The sequence below is a fragment of the Haliotis rufescens genome, unplaced genomic scaffold, assembly GCF_023055435.1.
Source record: "Haliotis rufescens isolate VD_foot unplaced genomic scaffold, xgHalRufe1.0.p SCAF_14, whole genome shotgun sequence".
Taxonomy (NCBI): Eukaryota; Metazoa; Mollusca; class Gastropoda; order Lepetellida; family Haliotidae; genus Haliotis; species Haliotis rufescens.
In genome coordinates, this window is record NW_025963824.1 from 18,383,039 (window position 1) to 18,410,815 (window position 27,777).

General features: G+C 42.6%; 1 protein-coding gene across 1 annotated transcript in view; it reads right to left on the minus strand.

The window, feature by feature from the left end:
• Positions 1 to 27,777, minus strand: part of LOC124127649 (glutamyl aminopeptidase-like) — a 202,970-nt gene that overhangs the window by 105,790 nt on the left and 69,403 nt on the right. The window contains exon 2 of the mRNA XM_048395096.1: positions 5,154 to 5,263. Within this exon, the coding sequence (XP_048251053.1) occupies positions 5,154 to 5,263 (110 nt within the window). The remainder of the gene's footprint in view (positions 1 to 5,153; positions 5,264 to 27,777) is intronic.

Consider the following 27,777-nt stretch of genomic DNA (forward strand, 5'->3'; position numbering starts at 1 on the left):
TTCCTCAACGTCTAAGTATCATGTTTGTACTAGGTGTGTTTCACCCGACACAGAGTGTCTCCTCAACGTCTAAGTATCATGTTTGTACTAGGTGTGTTTAACCCGACACAGTGTCTCCTCAACGTCTAAGTATCATGTTTGTACTAGGTGTGTTTAACCCGACACAGAGTGTCTCCTCAACGTCTAAGTATCATGTTTGTACTAGGTGTGTTTAACCCGACACAGAGTGTCTCCTCAACGTCTAAGTATCATGTTTGTACTAGGTGTGTTTAACCCGACACAGAGCGTCTCCTCAACGTCTAAGTATCATGTTTGTACCAGGTGTGTTTAACCCGACACAGAGTGTCTCCTCAACGCCAAAGTGTCATGTTTGTACTAGGAGTGTTTAACCCGACACAGAGTGTGTCCTCAACTTCTAAGTATCATGTTTGTACTAGGTGTGTTTAACCCGACACAGAGTGTCTCCTCAACGTCTAAGTATCATGTTTGTACTAGGTGTGTTTAACCCGACACAGAGTGTCTCCTCAACGTCTAAGTATCATGTTTGTACTAGGTGTGTTTAACCCGACACAGAGTGTCTCCTCAACGTCTAAGTATCATGTTTGTACTAAGGGTGTTTAACCCGACACAGAGTGTTTCCTTAACGCCTAAGTATCATGTTTGTACCAAGTGTGTTTAACCTGACACAGAGTGTCTCCTCAACGTCTAAGTATCATGTTTGTACTAGGTGTGTTTAACCCGACACAGAGTGTCTCCTCAACGTCTAAGTATCATGTTTGTAGTAGGTGTGTTTAACCCGACAGAGTGTCTCCTCAACGCCAAAGTGTCATGTTTATATGAGTGTTTTTTTTAACCCGACACAGAGTGTCTCCTCAACGTCTAAGTATCATGTTTGTACTAGGTGTGTTTTACCCGACACAGAGTGTCTCCTCAACGTCTAAGTATCATGTTTGTACTAGGTGTGTTTAACCCGACACAGAGTGTCTCCTCAACATCTAAGTATTATGTTTGTACTATGTGTGTTTAACCCGACACAGAGTGTCTCCTCAACGTCTAAGTATCATGTTTGTACTAGTTGTGTTTAACCCGACACAGAGTGTCTCCTTAACGCCAAAGTGTCATGTTTATATGAGTGTTTTTTTTAACCCGACACAGAGTGTCTCCTCAACGTCTAAGTATTATGTTTGTACTAGGTGTGTTTAACCCGACACAGAGTGTCTCCTCAACGTCTAAGTATCATGTTTGTACTAGGTGTGTTTAACCCGACACAGAGTGTCTCCTCAACGTCTAAGTATCATGTTTGTACTAGGTGTGTTTAACCCGACACAGAGTGTCTCCTCAACATCTAAGTATTATGTTTGTACTAGGTGTGTTTAACCCGACACAGAGTGTCTCCTCAACGTCTAAGTATCATGTTTGTACTAGGTGTGTTTAACCCGACACAGAGTGTCTCCTCAACGTCTAAGTATCATGTTTGTACTAGGTGTGTTTAACCCGACACAGAGTGTCTCCTCAACGCCTAAGTATCATGTTTGTACTAGGTGTGTTTAACCCGACACAGAGTGTCTCCTCAACGTCTAAGTATCATGTTTGTACTAGGGGTGTTTAACCCGACACAGAGTGTTTCCTTAACGCCTAAGTATCATATTTGTACCAGGTGTGTTTAACCTGACACAGAGTGTGTCCTCAACGTCTAAGTATCATGTTTGTACTAGGTGTGTTTAACCCGACACAGAGTGTCTCCTCAACGTCTAAGTATCATGTTTGTACTAGGTGTGTTTGACCCGACAGAGTGTCTCCTTAACGCCAAAGTGTCATGTTTATATGAGTGTTTTTTTTAACCCGACACAGAGTGTCTCCTCAACGTCTAAGTATCATGTTTGTACTAGGTGTGTTTAACCCGACACAGAGTGTCTCCTCAACGCCTAAGTATCATGTTTGTACTAGGTGTGTTTAACCCGACACAGAGTGTCTCCTCAACGCCTAAGTATCATGTTTGTACTAGGTGTGTTCAACCCGACACAGAGTGTCTCCTTAACGCCCAAGTATCATGTTTGTACTAGGTGTGTTTCACCCGACACAGAGTGTCTCCTCAACGTCTAAGTATTATGTTTGTACTAGGTGTGTTTAACCCGACACAGAGTGTCTCCTCAACGTCTAAGTATCATGTTTGTACTAGGTGTGTTTAACCCGACACAGAGTGTCTCCTCAACGCCTAAGTATCATGTTTGTACTAGGTGTGTTTAACCCGACACAGAGTGTCTCCTCAACGTCTAAGTATCATGTTTGTACTAGGGGTGTTTAACCCGACACAGAGTGTTTCCTTAACGCCTAAGTATCATGTTTTACTAGTTGTGTTTAACCCGACACAGAGTGTCTCCTTAACGCCAAAGTGTCATGTTTATATGAGTGTTTTTTTTAACCCGACACAGAGTGTCTCCTCAACGTCGAAGTATTATGTTTGTACTAGGTGTGTTTAACCCGACACAGAGTGTCTCCTCAACGTCTAAGTATCATGTTTGTACTAGGTGTGTTTAACCCGACACAGAGTGTCTCCTCAACGCCTAAGTATCATGTTTGTACTAGGTGTGTTTAACCCGACACAGAGTGTCTCCTCAACGTCTAAGTATCATGTTTGTACTAGGTGTGTTTAACCCGACACAGAGTGTCTCCTCAACGTCTAAGTATCATGTTTGTACTAGGTGTGTTTAACCCGACACAGAGTGTCTCCTCAACGTCTAAGTATCATGTTTGTACCAGGTGTGTTTAACCCGACACAGAGTGTCTCCTTAACGCCAAAGTATTTATGTTTATATGAGTGTTTTTTTCACCTGACACAGAGAGTCTCCTCAGCGCCCAAATATCATGTTTGTACTAGGTGTGTTTAACCCGACAGAGAGTGTCTCCTCAACGCCTAAGTATCATGTTTGTACTAGGTGTGTTTAACCCGACACAGAGTGTCTCCTCAACGTCTAAGTATCATGTTTGTACTAGGGGTGTTTAACCCGACACAGAGTGTTTCCTTAACGCCTAAGTATCATGTTTGTACTAGGTGTGTTTAACCCGACACAGAGTGTCTCCTCAACGTCTAAGTATCATGTTTGTACCAGGTGTGTTTAACCCGACACAGAGTGTCTCCTCAACGTCTAAGTATCATGTTTGTACTAGGTGTGTTTAACCCGACACAGAGTGTCTCCTCAACGTCTAAGTATCATGTTTGTACTAGGGGTGTTTAACCCGACACAGAGTGTCTCCTCAACGTCTAAGTATCATGTTTGTACTAGGTGTGTTTAACCCGACACAGAGTGTCTCCTCAACGTCTAAGTATCATGTTTGTACTAGGTGTGTTTAACCCGACACAGAGTGTTTCCTTAACGCCAAAGTGTCATGTTTATATGAGTGGTTTTTTTCACCTGACACAGAGAGTCTCCTCAGCGCCCAAATATCATGTTTGTACTAGGTGTGTTTAACCCGACACAGAGTGTCTCCTCAACGCCTAAGTATCATGTTTGTACTAGGTGTGTTTAACCCGACACAGAGTGTCTCCTCAACGTCTAAGTATCATGTTTGTACTAGGGGTGTTTAACCCGACGCAGAGTGTTTCCTTAACGCCTAAGTATCATGTTTGTACTAGGTGTGTTTAACCCGACACAGAGTGTCTCCTCAACGTCTAAGTATCATGTTTGTACTAGGTGTGTTTAACCCGACACAGAGTGTCTCCTCAACGCCTAAGTATCATGTTTGTACTAGGTGTGTTTAACCCGACATAGAGTGTCTCCTCAACGCCTTAGTATCATGTTTGTACTAGATGTGTTTAACCCGACACAGAGTGTCTCCTCAACGTCTAAGTATCATGTTTGTACTAGGTGTGTTTAACCCGACACAGAGTGTCTCCTCAGCGCCTAAGTATCATGTTTGTACTAGGTGTGTTTAACCCGACACAGAGTGTCTCCTCAACGTCTAAGTATCATGTTTGTACTAGGTGTGTTTAACCCGACATAGAGTGTCTCCTCAACGCCTTAGTATCATGTTTGTACTAGGTGTGTTTAACCCGACACAGAGTGTCTCCTCAACGTCTAAGTATCATAGTCACGATATTGCTGAAATATTGCCGATGTGACTTTAAACCATAACTCACTCACTCTAAGTATCATCTTTTAACTAGATGTGTTTAACCCGAGACAGAGCGTCTCCTTAACGCCAAAGTATCATGTTTATATGAGTGTTTTTTTTAACCTGACACAGAGAGTCTCCTCAGCGCCCAAATATCATGTTTGTACTAGGTGTGTTTAACCCGACACAGAGTGTCTCCTCAACGTCTAAGTATCATGTTTGTACTAGGTGTGTTTAACCCGACACAGTGTGTCTCCTCAACGCCTAAGTATCATGTTTGTACTAGTTGTGTTTAACCCGACACAGAGTGTCTCCTCAACGTCTAAGTATCATGTTTATATGAGTTTTTCTTTTAACCCGACACAGAGTGTCTCCTCAACGTCTAAGTATCATGTTTGTACTAGGTGTGTTTAACCTTTCTGAACAACACATGGATGTATCCCTGTGACATTCCACTTTCTGAGCAACACAGGGATATATCACTGTTACATGCCACTTTCTGAACAACACATGGATGTATCCCTGTGACATAGCACTTTCTGAACAACACAGGGATATATCACTGTGACATACAACTTTCTGAACAACACAGGGATATATCACTGCGACATCCCACTTTCTGAACAAGACATGAATGTATCCCTGTGACATATCTCTTTCTGAACAACACATGGATGTATCACTGTGACATCCCACTTTCTGAACAACACAGGGATATAGCAATTTACGTACCACTTTCTGAACAACACATGGATGTATCACTGTCACATGCCACTTTCTAAAAAACACATGGATATATCACTGTGACAAGCCACTTTCTGAACAACACAGGGATATAGCAATTTACGTACCACTTTCTGAACAACACATGGATGTATCACTGTCACATGCCACTTTCTGAACAACACATGGATATATCGCTGTTACATGCCACTTTGTGAACAACACATGGATGTATCCCTGTCACGTGCCACTTTCTGAACAAGACATGGATCGAGCAGTCCTATTCCTTTGAGGAGAGACACCATTATATGACTTACCTGGCTGATGAATGATTGTGACCTTGAATATGGCTTTGAAATCGGGCTCGTCAAAACATGGGAAGACTTTACGGGCATCTATTGGCTGCAACTGGGAGGACGCCAAATACCTGTGGGTTACAGACATCGTCACATTAACAAGAGGATGAAGTCAGCGAAATCTCCGCAATGGTAAATATTTGTCATGAATAAACATAATATATGAACATTTTGTTGACATGGAAACTCGAAAAATACTTTTGTAAAAATTCCAAACCTTCTACAGGCACCAGTTCGCCACTAGACCTAACTATATATGAAGATTGATAAACTCATATTGTACGGTTTTCAAGATTTCTTCTGGAAACGATGTCTTCCATGGACGGAAGCACGGATGGAAGGACTGACTGTGTCCATACGCATACCACGTTCCACGTTGCATACCACTCGAGATAGGAACCACCCATTAAACAACTTCTGCAGATAGGAACCACACATTACACAGCTTCTACAGATATGAACCACACATTACACAGCTTCTGCAGATAGGACCAGGCATTACACAGTTACTGCAGATAGGAACCACACATTATACAGTCTACAGATAGGAACCACATATTACACAGTTACTGCAGATAGGAACCTCACATAACACAGCTTCTTCAGATAGAAACCACACATTACACAGCTTCTGCAGATAGGAAACTGGAATTACACAGTTACTGTAGATAGGAACAAATAGGAACCACACATTACACAGCTTCTGTAGATAGGAACCACACATTACAAAGCTTCTCCAGATAGGAACCACATATTACACAGCTTCTGCAGATAGGAACCACACATCACACAGCTTCTCCAGATAGGAACCACATATTACACAGCTTCTGCAGATAGGAACCACACATTACACAGCTACTGCTGATAGGAACAACACATTACACAGCTTCTGCAGACAGGAACCACACATTACACAGCTACTGCTGATAGGAACAACACATTACACAGCTACTGCAGATAGGAACCACACATTACACAGCTACTGTAGATAGGAACCACACATTACAAAGCTTCTCCAGATAGGAACCACATATTACACAGCTTCTGCAGATAGGAACCACGCATTACACAGCTTCTATAGAGAGGAACTACACATTACACAGCTTCTGCAGATGATAACCCGGCATTACACATTTACTGCAGATAGGAACCACACATTACACAGCTACTGTAGATAGGAACAACACATTACACAGCTTCTGTAGATAGAAACCACACATTACACTGCTTCTACAGATAGAAACCACATATTACACAGATACTGCAGATAGGAACCACACATTACACAGCTACTGCAGATAGGAACCACACATTACACAGCGTCTACAGATAGGACCCAAGCAATACACTGCTTCTGCATATAGGAACTCTGCATTACAGAGTTACTACAGATAGAAACCACATATTACACAGCTTCTGCAGATAGGAACCACACATTACACATCTTCTGCAGACAGGAACCCGGAATTACACAGTTACTGCAGATAGGAACCACCCATTACACAGCTACTGCAGATAGGAACACGGCATTACACAGCTTCTGTTGATGGGAACCCGGCATTCAACAGTTTCTGTAGATAGGAACTACACATTACACAGCTTCTGCAGATAGGAACCCCGAATTACAAAGATTCTGTAGATAGGAACCACACATGACACAGTTGCTGCGGATATGAACCAGGCATTGTTCAGTTACTACATATAGGAACCCGGCATAACACAGTTACTGCAGGTAGGAACCACACATTACACAGTTACTGCAGAGAGAAACCACAGTTTACACAGCTTCTGTAGATAGGAACCCGGCATTACACAGTTACTGCAGAGAGGATTACGGCATTACACAGATTCTGTAGATTGGAACCACACATTACACAGATTCTGCAGATAGGATCCCCGAATTACAAAGATTCTGTAGATAGGAACCACACATGACACAGTTGCTGCAGATAGGAACCAGGCATTGCACAGTTACTGCAGATAGGAACGCGGCATTATACCGTTCCTGCAGACAGAAACCGGCATTACACAGTTACTGCAGATAGGAACATGGCATTACACAGCTTCTGTAGATGAGAACCCGGTATTCAACAGATTCTGTAGATAGGAACTACACGTTACACAGCTTCTGCAGATAGGAACCCCGAATTACAAAGATTCTGAAGATAGGAACCACACATGACACAGTTGCTGCAGATATGAAACAGGCATTGCTTAGTTACTGCAGAGAGGAACGCGGCATTACACAGCTTCTGTGGATAAGAACCACACATTACACAGTTACTGCAGAGAGGAACCACACATTACACAGCTACTGTAGATAGGAACCACACATTACACATCTTCTGCAGACAGGAACCCGGAATTACACAGTTACTGCAGATAGGAACCACCCATTACACAGCTACTGCAGATAGGAATCCGGCATTACACAGCTTGTGCAGATAGGAACCACACATTACACAGCTTCTGCAGATAGGAACCCCAAATTACAAAGATTCTGTAGATAGGAACCACACATGACTCAGCTTCTGCAGATAGGAACCCGGTATTACACTGTTACTTCAGATAACTACCACACATAACAAAGCTACTGTTGAAAGAAACCCGGCATAACACAGATTCTGTAGACAGGAACCCGGAATTACACAGTTCATGCAGACAGGAACCACCCATTACACACCTAGTGCAGATAGGAATCTGGCATTCCGATAGGAATAGGAACCACACATTACACAGTTGCTGTAGCTAGGAACCCGGAATTACACAGATTCTGTAGAAAGGAACTCGGCATTACACAGTTCCCGCAGGTAGGAAACCGGCATTACACAGCTTCTGTAGCTAGGAACCCAGTATTACACAGCTACTGCAGAAAGGAACCACAAATTAAAAAGATAGGAACAGCGAATAACAAAGATTCTGTAGATAGGAACCACACTTGACACAGCTTCTGCAGATAGCAACCAGGCATTACACAGTTAATGTAGATAGGAACCACACATTACACATCTTCTGCAGATAGGAACCACACATTACACAGTTGCTGTAGATAGGAACCCGGAATTATACAGATTCTGTAGATAGGAACTCGGCATTACACAGTTAGCGCAGGTAGGAAACCGGCATTACACAGCTTCTGTAGATAGGAACCCAGTATTACGCAGCTACTGCAGATAGGAACCACACATTAAACTGTTACTGCTGATAGGAACCACATTTTACACAGCTTCTGCAGATAGGAACCCGGCATTACACAGCTACTGCAGATAGGAACACGGCTTTACACAGCTTCTGTAGATGGGAACCCGGCATTCAACAGATTCTGTAGATAGGAACTACACGTTACACAGTTTCTGCAGATAGGAACCCCGAATTACAAAGGTTCTGTAGATAGGAACCACACATGACAAAGTAGCAGAAATGAACCCGGTATTGCACGGTTACTGCAGATAGGAACCCGGCATTACGCAGCTACTGCAGATAGGAACCACACATTAAACTGTTACTGCTGATAGGAACCACATTTTACACACATTCTGTAGATGGGAACCCGGCATTACACAGCTTCTGCAGATAGGAACCCGGCATTACACAGCTTCTGTAGATGGGAACCACACATTACACAGTTACTGCAGAGAGGAACCCTTCATTACACAGATACTGCAGATAGGAACCCTTCATTACACAGTTACTGCAGATAGGAACCCCGAATTACAAAGATTCTGTACATAGGAACCACACATTACACAGTTACTGCAGATAGGAACCCTTCATTACACAGTTACTGCAGATAGGAACCCTTCATTACACAGATACTGCAGATAGGAACCCTTCATTACACAGTTACTGCAGATAGGAACCCCGAATTACAAAGATTCTGTACATAGGAACCACACATTACACAGTTACTGCAGATAGGAACCCTTCATTACACAGCTTCTGCAGATAGGAACCCGGCATTACACAGCTTCTGCAGATAGGAACCACACATTACACAGTTACTGCAGATAGGAACCCTTCATTACACAGATACTGCAGATAGGAACCCTTCATTACACAGTTACTGCAGATAGGAACCCTTCATTACACAGTTACTGCAGATAGGAACCCGGCATTACACATATACTGCAGATAGGAACCCGGCATTACACAGTTACTGCAGATAGGAACCCTTCATTACACAGTTACTGCAGATAGGAACCCTTCATTACACAGATACTGCAGATAGGAACCCTTCATTACACAGTTACTGCAGATAGGAACCCCGAATTACAAAGATTCTGTACATAGGAACCACACATTACACAGTTACTGCAGATAGGAACCCTTCATTACACAGATACTGCAGATAGCAACCCTTCATTACACAGTTACTGCAGATAGGAACCACACATTACACAGTTACTGCAGATAGGAACCCTTCATTACACAGCTTCTGCAGATAGGAACCCGGCATTACACAGCTTCTGCAGATGGGAACCACACATTACACAGTTTCTGCAGATAGGAACCCTTCATTACACAGATACTGCAGATAGGAACCCTTCATTACACAGTTACTGCAGATAGGAACCCGGCATTACACAGCTTCTGTAGATGGGAACCACACATTACACAGTTACTGCAGAGAGGAACCACACATTACACAGATACTGCAGATAGGAACCACACATTACACAGTTACTGCGGATAGGAACCCCGAATTACAAAGATTCTGTACATAGCAACCACACATTACACAGTTACTGCAGATAGGAACCCTTCATTACACAGATACTGCAGATAGGAACCCTTCATTACACAGTTACTGCGGAAAGGAACCCCGAATTACAAAGATTCTGTACATAGCAACCACACATTACACAGTTACTGCAGATAGGAACCCTTCATTACACAGATACTGCAGAAAGGAACCCGGCATTACACAGCTTCTGTAGATGGGAACCACACATTACACAGTTACTGCAGAGAGGAACCACACATTACACAGATACTGCAGATAGGAACCCGGCATTACACAGCTTCTGTAGATGGGAACCACACATTACACAGTTTCTGCAGATAGGAACCCTTCATTACACAGATACTGCAGATAGGAACCCTTCATTACACAGTTACTGCAGATAGGAACCCGGCATTACACAGCTTCTGTAGATGGGAACCACACATTACACAGTTACTGCAGAGAGGAACCCTTCATTACACAGATACTGCAGATAGGAACCCTTCATTACACAGTTACTGCAGATAGGAACCCTTCATTACACAGTTACTGCAGATAGGAACCCTTCATTACACAGTTACTGCAGATAGGAACCCTTCATTACACAGATACTGCAGATAGGAACCCGGCATTACACAGCTTCTGTAGATGGGAACCACACATTACACAGTTACTGCAGATAGGAACCCTTCATTACACAGTTACTGCAGATAGGAACCCGGCATTACACAGCTTCTGTAGATGGGAACCACACATTACACAGTTACTGCAGAGAGGAACCCTTCATTACACAGATACTGCAGATAGGAACCCTTCATTACACAGTTACTGCAGATAGGAACCCTTCATTACACAGTTACTGCAGATAGGAACCCCGAATTACAAAGATTCTGTACATAGGAACCACACATTACACAGTTACTGCAGATAGGAACCCGGCATTACACAGTTACTGCAGATAGGAACCCCGAATTACAAAGATTCTATAGATAGGAACCACACATTACACAGTTACTGCAGATAGGAACCCCGAATTACAAAGATTCCGTAGATAGGAACCACACATGACACATCTTCTGCAGATAGGAACCACACATTACACAGTTACTGCAGATAGGAACCCCGAATTACAAAGATTCTATAGATAGCAACCACACATTACACAGTTACTGGAGATAGGAACCCCGAATTACAAAGATTCTGTAGATAGGAACGACACATGACACATCTTCTGCAGATAGGAACCACACATTACACAGTTACTGCAGATAGGAACCCCGAATTACAAAGATTCTATAGATAGGAACCACACATTACACAGTTACTGCAGATAGGAACCCCGAATTACAAAGATTCTAAAGATAGGAACCTCTACATATAAGAAACCGGCATTACACAGTTTCTGTAGATAAGAACCTCACATTACACAGTTGCTGTAGATAAGAACCACACATTACACAGCTACTGCAGATATGAACCCGGCATTACACAGTTTCTGTAGATAGGAACCTCACATTACACAGTTACTGTAGAAAAGAACCTCACATTACACAGTTACTGCAGATAGGAAACCGGCATTACACAGTTACTGCAGATAAGAACCACACATTACACAGCTACTGCAGATATGAACCCCGAATTACAAAGATTCTGTACATAGGAACCACACATTACACAGTTACTGCAGATAGGAACCCGGCATTACACAGATACTGCAGATAGGAACCCTTCATTACACAGTTACTGCAGATAGGAACCACACATTACACAGTTACTGCAGAGAGGAACCCTTCATTACACAGCTTCTGCAGATAGGAACCCGGCATTACACAGCTTCTGCAGATAGGAACCACACATTACACAGTTTCTGCAGATAGGAACCCTTCATTACACAGATACTGCAGATAGGAACCCTTCATTACACAGTTACTGCAGATAGGAACCCGGCATTACACAGCTTCTGTAGATGGGAACCACACATTACACAGTTACTGCAGAGAGGAACCCTTCATTACACAGATACTGCAGATAGGAACCCTTCATTACACAGTTACTGCAGATAGGAACCCCGAATTACACAGTTACTGCAGATAGGAACCCCGAATTACAAAGATTCTGTACATAGGAACCACACATTACACAGTTACTGCAGATAGGAACCCGGCATTACACAGTTACTGCAGATAGGAACCCCGAATTACAAAGATTCTATAGATAGGAACCACACATTACACAGTTACTGCAGATAGGAACCCCGAATTACAAAGATTCCGTAGATAGGAACCACACATGACACATCTTCTGCAGATAGGAACCACACATTACACAGTTACTGCAGATAGGAACCCCGAATTACAAAGATTCTATAGATAGCAACCACACATTACACAGTTACTGGAGATAGGAACCCCGAATTACAAAGATTCTGTAGATAGGAACGACACATGACACATCTTCTGCAGATAGGAACCACACATTACACAGTTACTGCAGATAGGAACCCCGAATTACAAAGATTCTATAGATAGGAACCACACATTACACAGTTACTGCAGATAGGAACCCCGAATTACAAAGATTCTAAAGATAGGAACCTCTACATATAAGAAACCGGCATTACACAGTTTCTGTAGATAAGAACCTCACATTACACAGTTACTGTAGATAAGAACCACACATTACACAGCTACTGCAGATATGAACCCGGCATTACACAGTTTCTGTAGATAGGAACCTCACATTACACAGTTACTGTAGAAAAGAACCTCACATTACACAGTTACTGCAGATAGGAAACCGGCATTACACAGTTACTGCAGATAAGAACCACACATTACACAGCTACTGCAGATATGAACCCCGAATTACAAAGATTCTGTACATAGGAACCACACATTACACAGTTACTGCAGATAGGAACCCGGCATTACACAGATACTGCAGATAGGAACCCTTCATTACACAGTTACTGCAGATAGGAACCACACATTACACAGTTACTGCAGATAGGAACCCTTCATTACACAGCTTCTGCAGATAGGAACCCGGCATTACACAGCTTCTGCAGATAGGAACCACACATTACACAGTTTCTGCAGATAGGAACCCTTCATTACACAGATACTGCAGATAGGAACCCTTCATTACACAGTTACTGCAGATAGGAACCCGGCATTACACAGCTTCTGTAGATGGGAACCACACATTACACAGTTACTGCAGAGAGGAACCCTTCATTACACAGATACTGCAGATAGGAACCCTTCATTACACAGTTACTGCAGATAGGAACCCCGAATTACAAAGATTCTGTACATAGCAACCACACATTACACAGTTACTGCAGATAGGAACCCTTCATTACACAGTTACTGCAGATAGGAACCCTTCATTACACAGCTTCTGCAGATAGGAACCCGGCATTACACAGCTTCTGCAGATAGGAACCACACATTACACAGTTTCTGCAGATAGGAACCCTTCATTACACAGATACTGCAGATAGGAACCCTTCATTACACAGTTACTGCAGATAGGAACCCGGCATTACACAGCTTCTGCAGATAGGAACCACACATTACACAGTTTCTGCAGATAGGAACCCTTCATTACACAGATACTGCAGATAGGAACCCGGCATTACACAGTTACTGCAGATAGGAACCCCGAATTACAAAGATTCTGTACATAGCAACCACACATTACACAGTTTCTGCAGATAGGAACCCTTCATTACACAGTTACTGCAGATAGGAACCCGGCATTACACAGCTTCTGCAGATAGGAACCACACATTACACAGTTACTGCAGATAGGAACCCTTCATTACACAGATACTGCAGATAGGAACCCTTCATTACACAGTTACTGCAGATAGGAACCCGGCATTACACAGCTTCTGTAGATGGGAACCACACATTACACAGTTACTGCAGAGAGGAACCCTTCATTACACAGATACTGCAGATAGGAACCCGGCATTACACAGCTTCTGTAGATAGGAACCACACATTACACAGTTACTGTAGATAGGAACCCGGCATTACACACCTTCTGCCGATAGGAACCCGGCATTACACATCTTCTGCCGATAGGAACCCGGCATTACATAATTACTACAGAGAGGAACCCGGCATTACAGAATTACTACAGAGAGGAACCCGGCATTACATAGTTACTACAGAGAGGAACCCGGCATTGCACAGTTACTACAGAGAGGAACCCGGCATTACATAATTACTACAGAGAGGAACCCGGCATTACACAGTTACTGCAGATAGGAACCCGGGATTACACAGCATCTGCAGATAGGAACCCGGCATTACACATCTTCTGCAGATAGGAACCCGGCATTACACATCTTCTGCCGATAGGAACCCGGCATTACACATCTTCTGCCGATAGGAACCCGGCATTACACATCTTCTGCCGATAGGAACCCGGCATTACACATCTTCTGCCGATAGGAACCCGGCATAACACATCTTCTGCCGATAGGAACTCGGCATTACACATCTTCTGCCGATAGGAACCCGGCATTACACATCTTCTGCCGATAGGAACCCGGCATTACACATCTTCTGCCGATAGGAACCCGGCATTACATAATTACTACAGAGAGGAACCCGGCATTACATAATTACTACAGAGAGGAACCCGGCATTACACAGCTTCTGTAGATGGGAACCCGGCATTACACATCTTCTGCCGATAGGAACCCGGCATTACACATCTTCTGCCGATAGGAACCCGGCATTACACAGTTACTACAGAGAGGAACCCGGCATTACACAGTTACTACAGAGAGGAACCCGGCATTACACAGTTACTGCAGATAGGAACCCGGCATTACACAGTTACTGCAGATAGGAACCACACATTACACAGTTACTGCAGATAGGAACCCGGCATTACACAGTTACTGCAGATAGGAACCCGGCATTACACAGTTACTGCAGATAGGAACCCGGCATTACACAGTTACTGCAGATAGGAACCCGGCATTACACAACTTCTGCAGATGGGAACCCGGCATTACACAACTTCTGCAGATGGGAACCCGGCATTGCATAGTTACTACAGATAGGAACCACACATCACACAGCTTCTACAGATACGAAACCGGCATTAGAGTTCTGCTAAGATCGAAACCGGCATTACACAGCTTCCTTAGATTGGATCCACACATTACACAGCTTCTGCACAAAGGAACCAAACATTACACAGCTACTGCAGGTACGAAGCACACATTACACAGCAACTGCAGGTACGAAGCACGCATTACACAGCTACTGCAGGTACGAAGCACACATTACACAGCTACTGCAGGTACGAAGCACGCATTACACAGCTACTGCAGGTACGAAGCACACATTACACAGCTACTGCAGGTACGAAGCAAACATTACACAGCTACTGCAGGTACGAAGCACACATTACACAGCTACTGCAGGTACGAAGCAAACATTACACAGCTACTGCAGGTACGAAGCACACATTACACAGCTACTGCAGGTACGAAGCACACATTACACAGCTACTGCAGGTACGAAGCACACATTACACAGCTACTGCAGGTACGAAGCACACATTACACAGCTACTGCAGGTACGAAGCACACATTACACAGCTACTGCAAATAGCAAACATTTTGTCTTTTTGATTATATCTTATTTTTCGTTTCTCTTTTAAATGTGTGCATAACATGTGCTCTTCGCGGTTTCGTGGTCCCGGCCACTACAGAGCGCCACGTGACCAGGAGTTACATGACTATACATATACAAAATTAATGCATATCACAGTAACAGGAAACAAGTGTGATAGAGTGTTTCCCAATATTCTTGTGTAAATATGCTTCCCATGATTTTTGCGTGACTGTAATGAAATATTTACAACATTATAGACCATGTTATGACAGATAACAGTGTTCATATCCCAACATGTCTATTCGTCTTAAATCAAAATATGCCACAAATATAAGTGTGTTGCATTTAATGTACACTTTGAGAAATAACTGTCTGAGTAGTTGGACAAAATTACATGTTCAACGTGGTTTCCGTGACGTCCATGCTTAATGCTGGATCAGATTGCTGGCAATGGCTGAGGGCCACACAATGTGAGACACATCAACACGAAAGAGGACATGTAACAAATTAAGGCATCAGAAGACATAAGGGTTACACGAAGGACAAGTATGACAGATGGAATCACATATCCAGATAACGCCATGTTTGACCACGGTCGACACACTCTCGCGGTATCCAGCATTTCATGAACAGCTCAATACTGGACCAAAATACTGACATTTCAAAATGGCCTTATTACCGCCGAATCAGATGCTTTACAGAGGCAGTTGTTTGGTTCAGTCGCACAAACATGCCCCTTCGTAAACCCGGTGCTTTCAGAGACGAGTTGGTTTGTGGTCGTGTGGCAAGGCAAAAGCTAAGAGCAGGGTCCAAAATATGAACATACACCAGACACCCACGAACACAGACCTTTTGCTTCTTTCTTCTTTTTTTCACACTCGCTGTTCGTCATCTGATGGCTGCTTAGGTCTTTACTAGTACAGTGTTTGGTTCACTCCATGACAGTAATTTGTGACTACAACGTTTTCAAAGTTCTGAATTTTCTGAAAAGACTGTCATTGAAAATCCCCGTTATGCCCGCCGATGTGGAAGAATGCCAGTGTTAACATAGGTGTAGAAAACTGACAGTGTCAACAGATGTGTTTGAGACTGCCAGTGTCACCATAGATGTAGCAGTCTGCCGGTGTCTACACGGGTGTAGAAGACTGTCAGTGTCAAAAGAGGTGTAGAATACTGCCACTGTTAACATAGGTGTCGAAGACTGTCAGTGTTAACATAGGTGTAGAAGACTGTCAGTGTTAACATGGGTGTAGAAGACTGTCAGTGTCAACAAAGGTGTAGAAGACTGTCAGTGTTAACATAGGTGTAGAAGACTGTCAATGTCAACTCGGGTGTTGAAGACTGTCAGTGTCAAGAGAGGTGTAGAAGACTGCCACTGTTAACATAGGTGTAGAAGACTGTCAGTGTTAACATAGGTGTAGAAGTCTGTCAGTGTCAACAGATGTGTAGAAGACTCCCAGAGTTCACGGAGGTGTAGAAGACTGTCACTGTTAACAAAGGTGCAGAAGACTGTCAGTGTTAACATAGGTGTAGAAGTCTGTCAGTGTCAACAGATGTGTAGAAGACTCCCAGAGTTCACGGAAGTGTAGAAGACTGCCAGTGTTAACATAGGTGTAGAAGACTGTCACTGTTAACATAGGTGTAGAAGATTGTCAGTGTTAACAAAGGTGTAGAAGACTGTCAGTGTTAACATAGGTGTAGAAGACTGTCAGTGTTAACATGGGTGTAGAAGATTGTCAGTGTCGAAAGAGGTGTAGAAGACTGCCAGTGTTAACATAGGTGTAGAAGACTGACAGTGTCAACAGATGTGTTGAAGATTGCCAGTGTCACCATAGATGTGGCAGTCTGCCGGTGTCAACAAGAGGTGTAGAAGACTGTTAGTGTTAACATGGTGTAGAAGACTGTCAGTGTCAACATAGGTGTAGAAGACTGTCAGTGTCAAAAGAGGTGTAGAAGACTGCCACTGTTAACATAGGTGTAGAAGACTGTCAGTGTTAACATAGGTGTAGAAGTCTGTCAGTGTCAACAGATGTGTAGAAGACTCCCAGAGTTCACGGAGGTGTAGAAGACTGTCACTGTTAACAAAGGTGCAGAAGACTGTCAGTGTTAACATAGGTGTAGAAGTCTGTCAGTGTCAACAGATGTGTAGAAGACTCCCAGAGTTCACGGAAGTGTAGAAGACTGCCAGTGTTAACATAGGTGTAGAAGACTGTCACTGTTAACATAGGTGTAGAAGATTGTCAGTGTTAACAAAGGTGTAGAAGACTGTCAGTGTTAACATAGGTGTAGAAGACTGTCAGTGTTAACATGGGTGTAGAAGATTGTCAGTGTCGAAAGAGGTGTAGAAGACTGCCAGTGTTAACATAGGTGTAGAAGACTGACAGTGTCAACAGATGTGTTGAAGATTGCCAGTGTCACCATAGATGTGGCAGTCTGCCGGTGTCAACAAGAGGTGTAGAAGACTGTTAGTGTTAACATGGTGTAGAAGACTGTCAGTGTCAACATAGGTGTAGAAGACTGCCGGGGTAACATGGTGTAGAAGACTGTCAGTGTCAACAAAGGTGTAGAAGACTGAGGGGTAACATAGGTGTAGAAGACTGTCAGTGTCAACACGGGTGTTGAAGACTGTCAGTGTCAAGAGAGGTGTAGAAGACTGCCACTGTTAACATAGGTGTCGAAGACTGTCAGTGTTAACATAGGTGTAGAAGACTGTCAGTGTTAACATGGGTGTAGAAGACTGTCAGTGTCAACAGATGTGTTGAAGACTGCCAGTGTCATCATAGATGTAACAGTCTGCCGGTGTCAACACGGGTGTAGAAGACTGTCAGTGTCAAAAGAGGTGTAGAAGACTGCCACTGTTAACATAGGTGTAGAAGACTGTCACTGTTAACATAGGTGTAGAAGATTGTCACTGTTAACATAGGTGTAGCAGACTGTCAGTGTTAACATAGGTGTAGAAGATTGTCAGTGTTAACAAAGGTGTAGAAGACTGTCAGTGTTAACATAGGTGTAGAAGACTGTCAGTGTTAACATTGGTGTAGAAGATTGTCAGTGTCGAAAGAGGTGTAGAAGACTGCCAGTGTTAACATAGGTGTAGAAGACTGACAGTGTCAACAGATGTGTTGAAGATTGCCAGTGTCACCATAGATGTGGCAGTCTGCCGGTGTCAACAAGAGGTGTAGAAGACTGTTAGTGTCAACACGGGTGTAGAAGACTGTCAGTGTCAACATAGGTGTAGAAGACTGTCAGTGTCAAAAGAGGTGTAGAAGACTGCCAGTGTCAACACGGGTGTAGAAGACTGTCAGTGTCAAAAGAGGTGTAGAAGACTGTCAGTGTCAACAGAGGTGTAGACGTGTCTGCTGCAGGTGAAACGAACAATCCGAAATATGATTTATATTAAACAACTACTTCATGGCTTCATAGTGGACGTATATAGCTGACACACACCGATGAATTAACGGAGTGGCCCTATCAACCCTCGACTGTTGGAATCGAGCCTCGGGAAAATGAAATGCCACGTGCAGCTAAAAGTTAATAATGTCAGGCGGTTGTCGACAACCGAGTTCCGGGTGATAACTTTTGACTTTTTCATTGTTACAACCCACTGGTCGTATACGGAGGCGCGGGCGTAGACGGTGCAGTGTGTTTTCAGATAGATAGTGAAAGTCACGGGACCAGTGTCAATGTGCCGCTTGACTCATGCTTACTGAACGTGGTATTTTACAACCTCTGATATTTTCTGTAAAAGAGAAATATACCTCAATACAATTCACGTAGATCCACGGAAACAACATAGAATCGCGCCAGTTTAGATAGTGAACAATGATACAAGGAACAAAACGGAGTAAAACAAATGAATAAGTTGGCAACAACTAAAGCCTGATAATTAACACTGTCCACCTGTTTCTAACTACCTGTTTACGATTTAGTACACACTTTGTGAAGGGCGTTAAAGCCAGCGAGAAGTGTTGTCCTTATTAGAACATAATAACGTCACTCAGTCCGTCGTAAAGGTTATGCTGACAAAAGAGATCCAACATTTGATATATCATCCTTAAATTATAAGCTTAACGTACGACGATAATAGAAAATGACACTAATTCAATAAACCGCCGACAAATATGTCTCATGGAGCGAAGGAAATCTTATTTGTGGTAAAAGCGTGTACAACAGAGACACATTCAATCCCTGTTTTATCTCTGGCAGAACTAGAAATAGGTCTACCATAACACGATCACATCAGTGAGTGGCACGTCAAGCAATGGTTAGAACTGGAATATGAACATGGAATACATTCAACTATAGTGGGTTGTGGGCATGGAATATATACAACCACACTGGGTTATAGAGATGGAATATATACAACCACGTTGGGTTGTGGGCATGGAATATATACAACCACACTGGGTTACAGACATGGAATATATACAACCACACTGGGTTTCAGACATGGAATATATACAACCACACTGGGTTACAGACATAAAGTATACAAACACACTGGGTTATAGACATGGAATATATACAACCACACTGGGTTGTGGGCATGGAATATATACAACCACACTGGGTTGTGGACATGGAATATATACAACCACACTGGGTTACAGAAATGGAATATATACAACCACACTGGGTTGTGGGCATGGAACATATACAACCACACTGGGTTTCAGACATGGAATATATACAACCACACTGGGTTACAGACATGGAATATATACAACCTCACTGGGTTACAGACATGGAATATATACAACCACACTGGGTTACAGACATGGAATAAATACCACATTGGGTTTCAGACATGGAATATATACAACCCCACTTGGTTACAGACATGAAGTATACAACCACATTGGGTTACAGACATGGAATATATACAACCACACTGGGTTACAGACATGAAGTATACAACCACACTGGGTTACAGACATGGAATATATACAACCACACTGGGTTACAGATATGGAAAATATACAACCACACTGGGTAATAGACATGGAATATATACAACCACACTGGGTTACAGACATGAAGTATACAACCACACTGGGTTACAGACATGGAATATATACAACCACACTGGGTTACAGATATGGAAAATATACAACCACACTGGGTAATAGACATTGAATATATACAACTACACTGGGTTATAAACATGGAATATATACAACCACACTGGGTTATAAACTTGGAATATATACAACCACACTGGGTTACAGACATGGAATATATACAACCACACTGGGTTCCAGATATGGAATATATATAACTACACTGGGTTATAAACATGGAATATATACAACCACACTGGGTTACAGACATGAAGTATACAACCATACTGGGTAACAGACATGGAATATATACAACCACACTGGGTTACAGATATGGAAAATATGCAACCACACTGGGTAATAGACATGGAATATATACAACTACACTGGGTTATAAACATGGAATATATACAACCACACTGGGTTATAAACTTGGAATATATACAACCACACTGGGTTACAGACATGGAAAATATACAACCACACTGGGTTGTGGGCATGGAATATATACAACCACACTGGCTTACAGACATGAAGTATACAACCACACTGGGCAATAGACGTGGAATATATACAGCCACACTGGGTTACAGACATGGAATATATACAACCACACTAGGTTTCAGACATGGAATATATACAACCACACTGGGTTACAGACATGAAGTATACAACCACACTGGGTTACAGACATGGAATATATACAACCACACTGGGTTACAGATATGGAAAATATACAACCACACTGGGTAATAGACATGGAATATATACAACTACACTGGGTTATAAACATGGAATATATACAACCACACTGGGTTATAAACTTGGAATATATACAACCACACGGGGTTGTGGGTATGGAATATATAAAACCATACCGTTCAGTGTCACATCAAACACAACCACCACCCCCCCCCCCCCCCCCCCCCCACCACCACCAAGCCCCACCACATCACCATGACTTCAGTTCAGTGTTTCCCCAACATCACCATGACTTCAGTTCAGTGTTTACGCTACATCACCATGACTTCAGTTCAGTGTTTACCCTACATCACCATGACTTCAGTTCAGTGTTTACCCTACATCACCATGACTTCATTTCAGTGTTTCCCTACATCACCATGACTTCAATTCAGTGTTTCCCCTACATCACCATGACTTCAATTCAGTGTTTCCCCTACATCACCATGACTTCAATTCAGTGTTTACCCTACATCACCATGACTTCAGTTCAGTGTTTCCCCTACATCACCATGACTTCAATTCAGTGTTTACCCTACATCACCATGACTTCAATTCAGTGTTTCTCCTACATCACCATGACTTCAGTTCAGTGTTTCCCTACATCACCATGACTTCAGTTCAGTGTTTCCCCTACATCACCATGACTTTGTTTCACTGTTTACCCTACATCACCATGACTTCAGTTCAGTGTTTCCCCTACATCACCATGACTTCAGTTCACTGTTTCTCCCACATCACCATGACTTCAGTTCAGTGTTTACCCAACACGTCACCATGACTTCAGTTCAGTGTTTCCCCTACATCACCATGACTTCAGTTCAGTGTTTCCCCAACATCACCATGACTTCAGTTCAGTGTTTCCCTACATCACCATGACTTCAGTTCAGTGTTTCCCCAACATCACCATGACTTCAGTTCAGTGTTTCCCCTACATCACCATAATTTCAGTTCACTGTTTCTCCCACATCACCATGACTTCAGTTCAGTGTTTCCCAAACATCACCATGACTTCAGTTCAGTGTTTCCCTACATCACCATGACTTCAGTTCAGTGTTTCTCCTACATCACCATGACTTCAGTTCAGTGTTTCCGCAACATCACCATAATTTCAGTTCAGTGTTTCCCCTACATCACCATGACTTCAGTTCACTGTTTCCCCTACATCACCATGACTTCAGTTCAGTGTTTCCCCTACATCACCATAATTTCAGTTCAGTGTTTCTCCTACATCACCATGACTTCAGTTCAGTGTTTACCCTACATCACCATGACTTCAGTTCAGAGTTTCCCCAACATCACCATGACTTCAGTTCAGTGTTTCCCCAACATCACCATGACTTCAGTTCAGTGTTTCCCCAACATCACCATGACTTCAGTTCCGTGTTTCCCCTACATCACCATGACTTCAGTTCAGCGTTTCCCTAACATCACCATGACTTCAGTTCAGAATTTCCCCAACATCACCATGACTTCAGTTCAGTGTTTCCCCAACACATCACCATGACTTCAGTTCAGTGTTTCCCCTACATCACCATGACTTCAGTTCAGTGTTTCTCCTACATCACCATGACTTCAGTTCAGTATTTCCCCAACATCACCATAATTTCAATTCAGTGTTTACCCTACATCACCATGACTTCAGTTCAGTGTTTCCCTACATCACCATGACTTCAGTTCAGGTTTTCTCCTACATCACCATGACTTCAGTTCAGTGTTTACCCTACATCACCATGACTTCAGTTCAGTGTTTACCCTACATCACCATGACTTCAGTTCAGTGTTTACCCTACATCACCATGACTTCAGTTCAGTGTTTCCCTACATCACCATGACTTCAGTTCAGGTTTTCTCCTACATCACCATGACTTCAGTTCAGTGTTTCCCTACATCACCATGACTTCAGTTCAGGTTTTCTCCTACATCACCATGACTTCAGTTCAGTGTTTCTCCTACATCACCATGACTTCAGTTCAGTGTTTACCCTACATCACCATGACTTCAGTTCAGTGTTTACCCTACATCACCATGACTTCAGTTCAGTGTTTCCCCAACATCACCATGACTTCAGTTCAGTGTTTCCGCAACATCACCATGACTTCATTTCACTGTTTACCCTACATCACCATGACTTCATTTCACTGTTTACCCTACATCACCATGACTTCAATTCAGTGTTTAACCTACACCACCATGACTTCAATTCAGTGTTTAACCTACACCACCATGTCTTCAGTTCAGTGTTTACCCTACACCACCATGACTTCAATTCACTGTTTACCCTACATCACCATGACTTCAGTTCAGTGTTTAACCTACACCACCATGACTTCAGTTCAGTGTTTAACCTACACCACCATGACTTCAATTCACTGTTTACCATACATCACCATGACTTCATTTCACTGTTTACCCTACATCACCATGACTTCAATTCAGTGTTTAACCTACATCACCATGACTTCAGTTGAGTGTTTCCCCAACATCACCATAACTTCAGTTTAGTGTTTCCCTACATCACCATAACTTCAGTTTAGTGTTTCCCCAACACATCACCATGACTTCAGTTCAGTGTTTCCCTACATCACCATGACTTCAATTCAGTGTTTACCCTACATCACCATGACTTCAGTTCAGTGTTTCCCCAACATCACCATGACTTCAGTTCAGTGTTTCCCCAACATCACCATGACTTCATTTCACTGTTTACCCTTCATCACCATGACTTCAATTCAGTGTTTAACCTACATCACCATGACTTCAGTTGAGTGTTTCCCCAACATCACCATGACTTCAGTTCAGTATTTCCCTACATCACCATGACTTCAGTACAGTATTTCCCCAACACATCACCATGACTTCAGTTCAGTGTTTCCCTACATCACCATGACTTCAATTCAGTGTTTACCCTACATCACCATGACTTCAGTTCAGTGTTTCCCCTACATCACCATGACTTCAGTTCAGAGATTCCCCAACATCACCATGACTTCATTTCACTGTTTACCCTACATCACCATGACTTCAGTTGAATGTTTCCCCAACATCACCATAACTTCAGTTTAGTGTTTCCCCAACACATCACCATGACTTCAGTTCAGTGTTTCCCTACATCACCATGACTTCAGTTCAGTGTTTCCCCAACATCACCATGACTTCAGTTCAGAGTTTCCCCAACATCACCATGACTTCATTTCACTGTTTACCCTACATCACCATGACTTCAATTCAGTGTTTAACCTACATCACCATGACTTCAGTTGAGTGTTTCCCCAACATCACCATGACTTCACTTCAGAATTTCCCTACATCACCATGACTTCAGTTCAGTATTTCCCTACATCACCATAACTTCAGTTTAGTGTTTCCCCAACACATCACCATGACTTCAGTTCAGTGTTTCCCTACATCACCATGACTTCAATTCAGTGTTTAACCTACATCACCATGACTTCATTTCACTGTTTACCCTACATCACCATGACTTCATTTCAGAGTTTACCCTACATCACCATGACTTCAATTCAGTGTTTAACCTACATCACCATGACTTCAGTTGAGTGTTTCCCCAACATCACCATAACTTCATTTCACTGTTTACCCTACATCACCATAACTTCAGTTTAGTGTTTCCCCAACACATCACCATGACTTCAGTTCAGTGTTTCCCTACATCACCATGACTTCATTTCACTGTTTACCCTACATCACCATGACTTTAATTCAGTGTTTAACCTACATCACCATGACTTCATTTCACTGTTTACCCTACATCACCATGACTTCATTTCACTGTTTACCCTACATCACCATGACTTCAATTCAGTGTTTAACCTACATCACCATGACTTCATTTCACTGTTTACCCTACATCACCATGACTTCATTTCAGAGTTTACCCTACATCACCATGACTTCAATTCAGTGTTTAACCTACATCACCATGACTTCAGTTGAGTGTTTCCCCAACATCACCATAACTTCAGTTTAGTGTTTCCCTACATCACCATAACTTCAGTTTAGTGTTTCCCCAACACATCACCATGACTTCAGTTCAGTTTTTCCCTACATCACCATGACTTCAGTTCAGTGTTTACCCAACATCACCATGACTTCAGTTCAGAGTTTCCCCAACATCACCATGACTTCATTTCACTGTTTACCCTACATCACCATGACTTCAATTCAGTGTTTAACCTACATCACCATGACTTCAGTTGAGTGTTTCCCCAACATCACCATGACTTCAGTTCAGAATTTCCCTACATAACCATGACTTCAGTTCAGTATTTCCCTACATCACCATAACTTCAGTTTAGTGTTTTCCCAACACATCACCATGACTTCAGTTCAGTGTTTCCCTACATCACCATGACTTCAATTCAGTGTTTACCCTACATCACCATGACTTCAGTTCAGTGTTTCCCCAACATCACCATGACTTCATTTCACTGTTTACCCTACATCACCATGACTTCAGTTGAGTGTTTCCCCAACATCACCATAACTTTAGTTTAGTGTTTCCCTACATCACCATGACTTCAGTTCAGTGTTTCCCTACATCACCATGACTTCAATTCAGTGTTTACCCTACATCACCATGACTTCAGTTCAGTGTTTCCCCAACATCACCATGACTTCATTTCACTGTTTACCCTACATCACCATGACTTCAGTTCACTGTTTACGCTACATCACCATGACTTCATTTCACTGTTTACCCTACATCACCATGACTTCAATTCAGTGTTTACCCTACATCACCATGACTTCATTTCACTGTTTACCCTACATCACCATGACTTCATTTCACTGTTTACCCTACATCACCATGACTTTAATTCAGTGTTTAACCTACATCACCATGACTTCATTTCAGTGTTTACCCTACATCACCATGACTTCATTTCACTGTTTACCCTACATCACCATGACTTCAATTCAGTGTTTAACCTACATCACCATGACTTCATTTCACTGTTTACCCTACATCACCATGACTTCATTTCACTGTTTTCCCTACATCACCATGACTTCAATTCACTGTTTACCCTACATCACCATGACTTCAATTCAGTGTTTAACCTACATCACCATGACTTCAGTTCAGTGTTTCCCCTACATCACCATGACTTCATTTCACTGTTTACCCTACATCACCATGACTTCATTTCACTGTTTACCCTACATCACCATGACTTTAATTCAGTGTTTACCCTACATCACCATGACTTCATTTCACTGTTTACCCTACATCACCATGACTTTAATTCAGTGTTTAACCTACATCACCATGACTTCATTTCACTGTTTACCCTACATCACCATGACTTCATTTCACTGTTTACCCTACATCACCATGACTTCAATTCAGTGTTTAACCTACATCACCATGACTTCATTTCACTGTTTACCCTACATCACCATGACTTCAATTCAGTGTTTAACCTACATCACCATGACTTCAGTTCAGTGTTTCCCCTACATCACCATGACTTCATTTCACTGTTTACCCTACATCACCATGACTTCAGTTCAGTGTTCCCCCTACATCACCATGACTTCAATTCAGTGTTTAACCTACATCACCATGACTTCATTTCACTGTTTACCCTACATCACCATGACTTCATTTCACTGTTTACCCTACATCACCATGACTTCAATTCAGTGTTTAACCTACATCACCATGACTTCATTTCACTGTTTACCCTACATCACCATGACTTCAGTTTAGTGTTTCCCTACATCACTATGACTTCAGTTCAGTGTTTCCCTACATCACCATGACTTCAATTCAGTGTTTACCCAACATCACCATGACTTCAGTTCAGTGTTTACCCTACATCACCATGACTTCAGTTCAGTGTTTCCCCTACATCACCATGACTTCATTTCACTGTTTACCCTACATCACCTTGACTTTGTTTCACTGTTTACCCTACATCACCATGACTTCAATTCAGTGTTTACCCTACATCACCATGACTTCAGTTCAGTGTTTCCCGAACATCACCATGACTTCAGTTCAGAGTTTCCCCAACATCACCATGACTTCAGTTCAGTGTTTCCCTACATCACCATGACTTCAGTTCAGTGTTTCCCTACATCACCATGACTTCAATTCAGTGTTTCCCTACATCACCATGACTTCAATTCAGTGTTTCCCTACATCACCATGACTTCAGTTCAGTGTTTCCCCAACATCACCATGACTTCAGTTCAGTGTTTCCCCAACATCACCATGACTTCAGTTCAGTGTTTCCCCAACATCACCATGACTTCAGTTCAGTGTTTCCCCTACATCACCAAGACTTCAGTTCAGTGTTTACCCTACATCACCAAGACTTCAGTTCAGTGTTTACCCTACATCACCATGACTTCAGTTCAGTGTTTCCCTACATTTCCCTAATTTT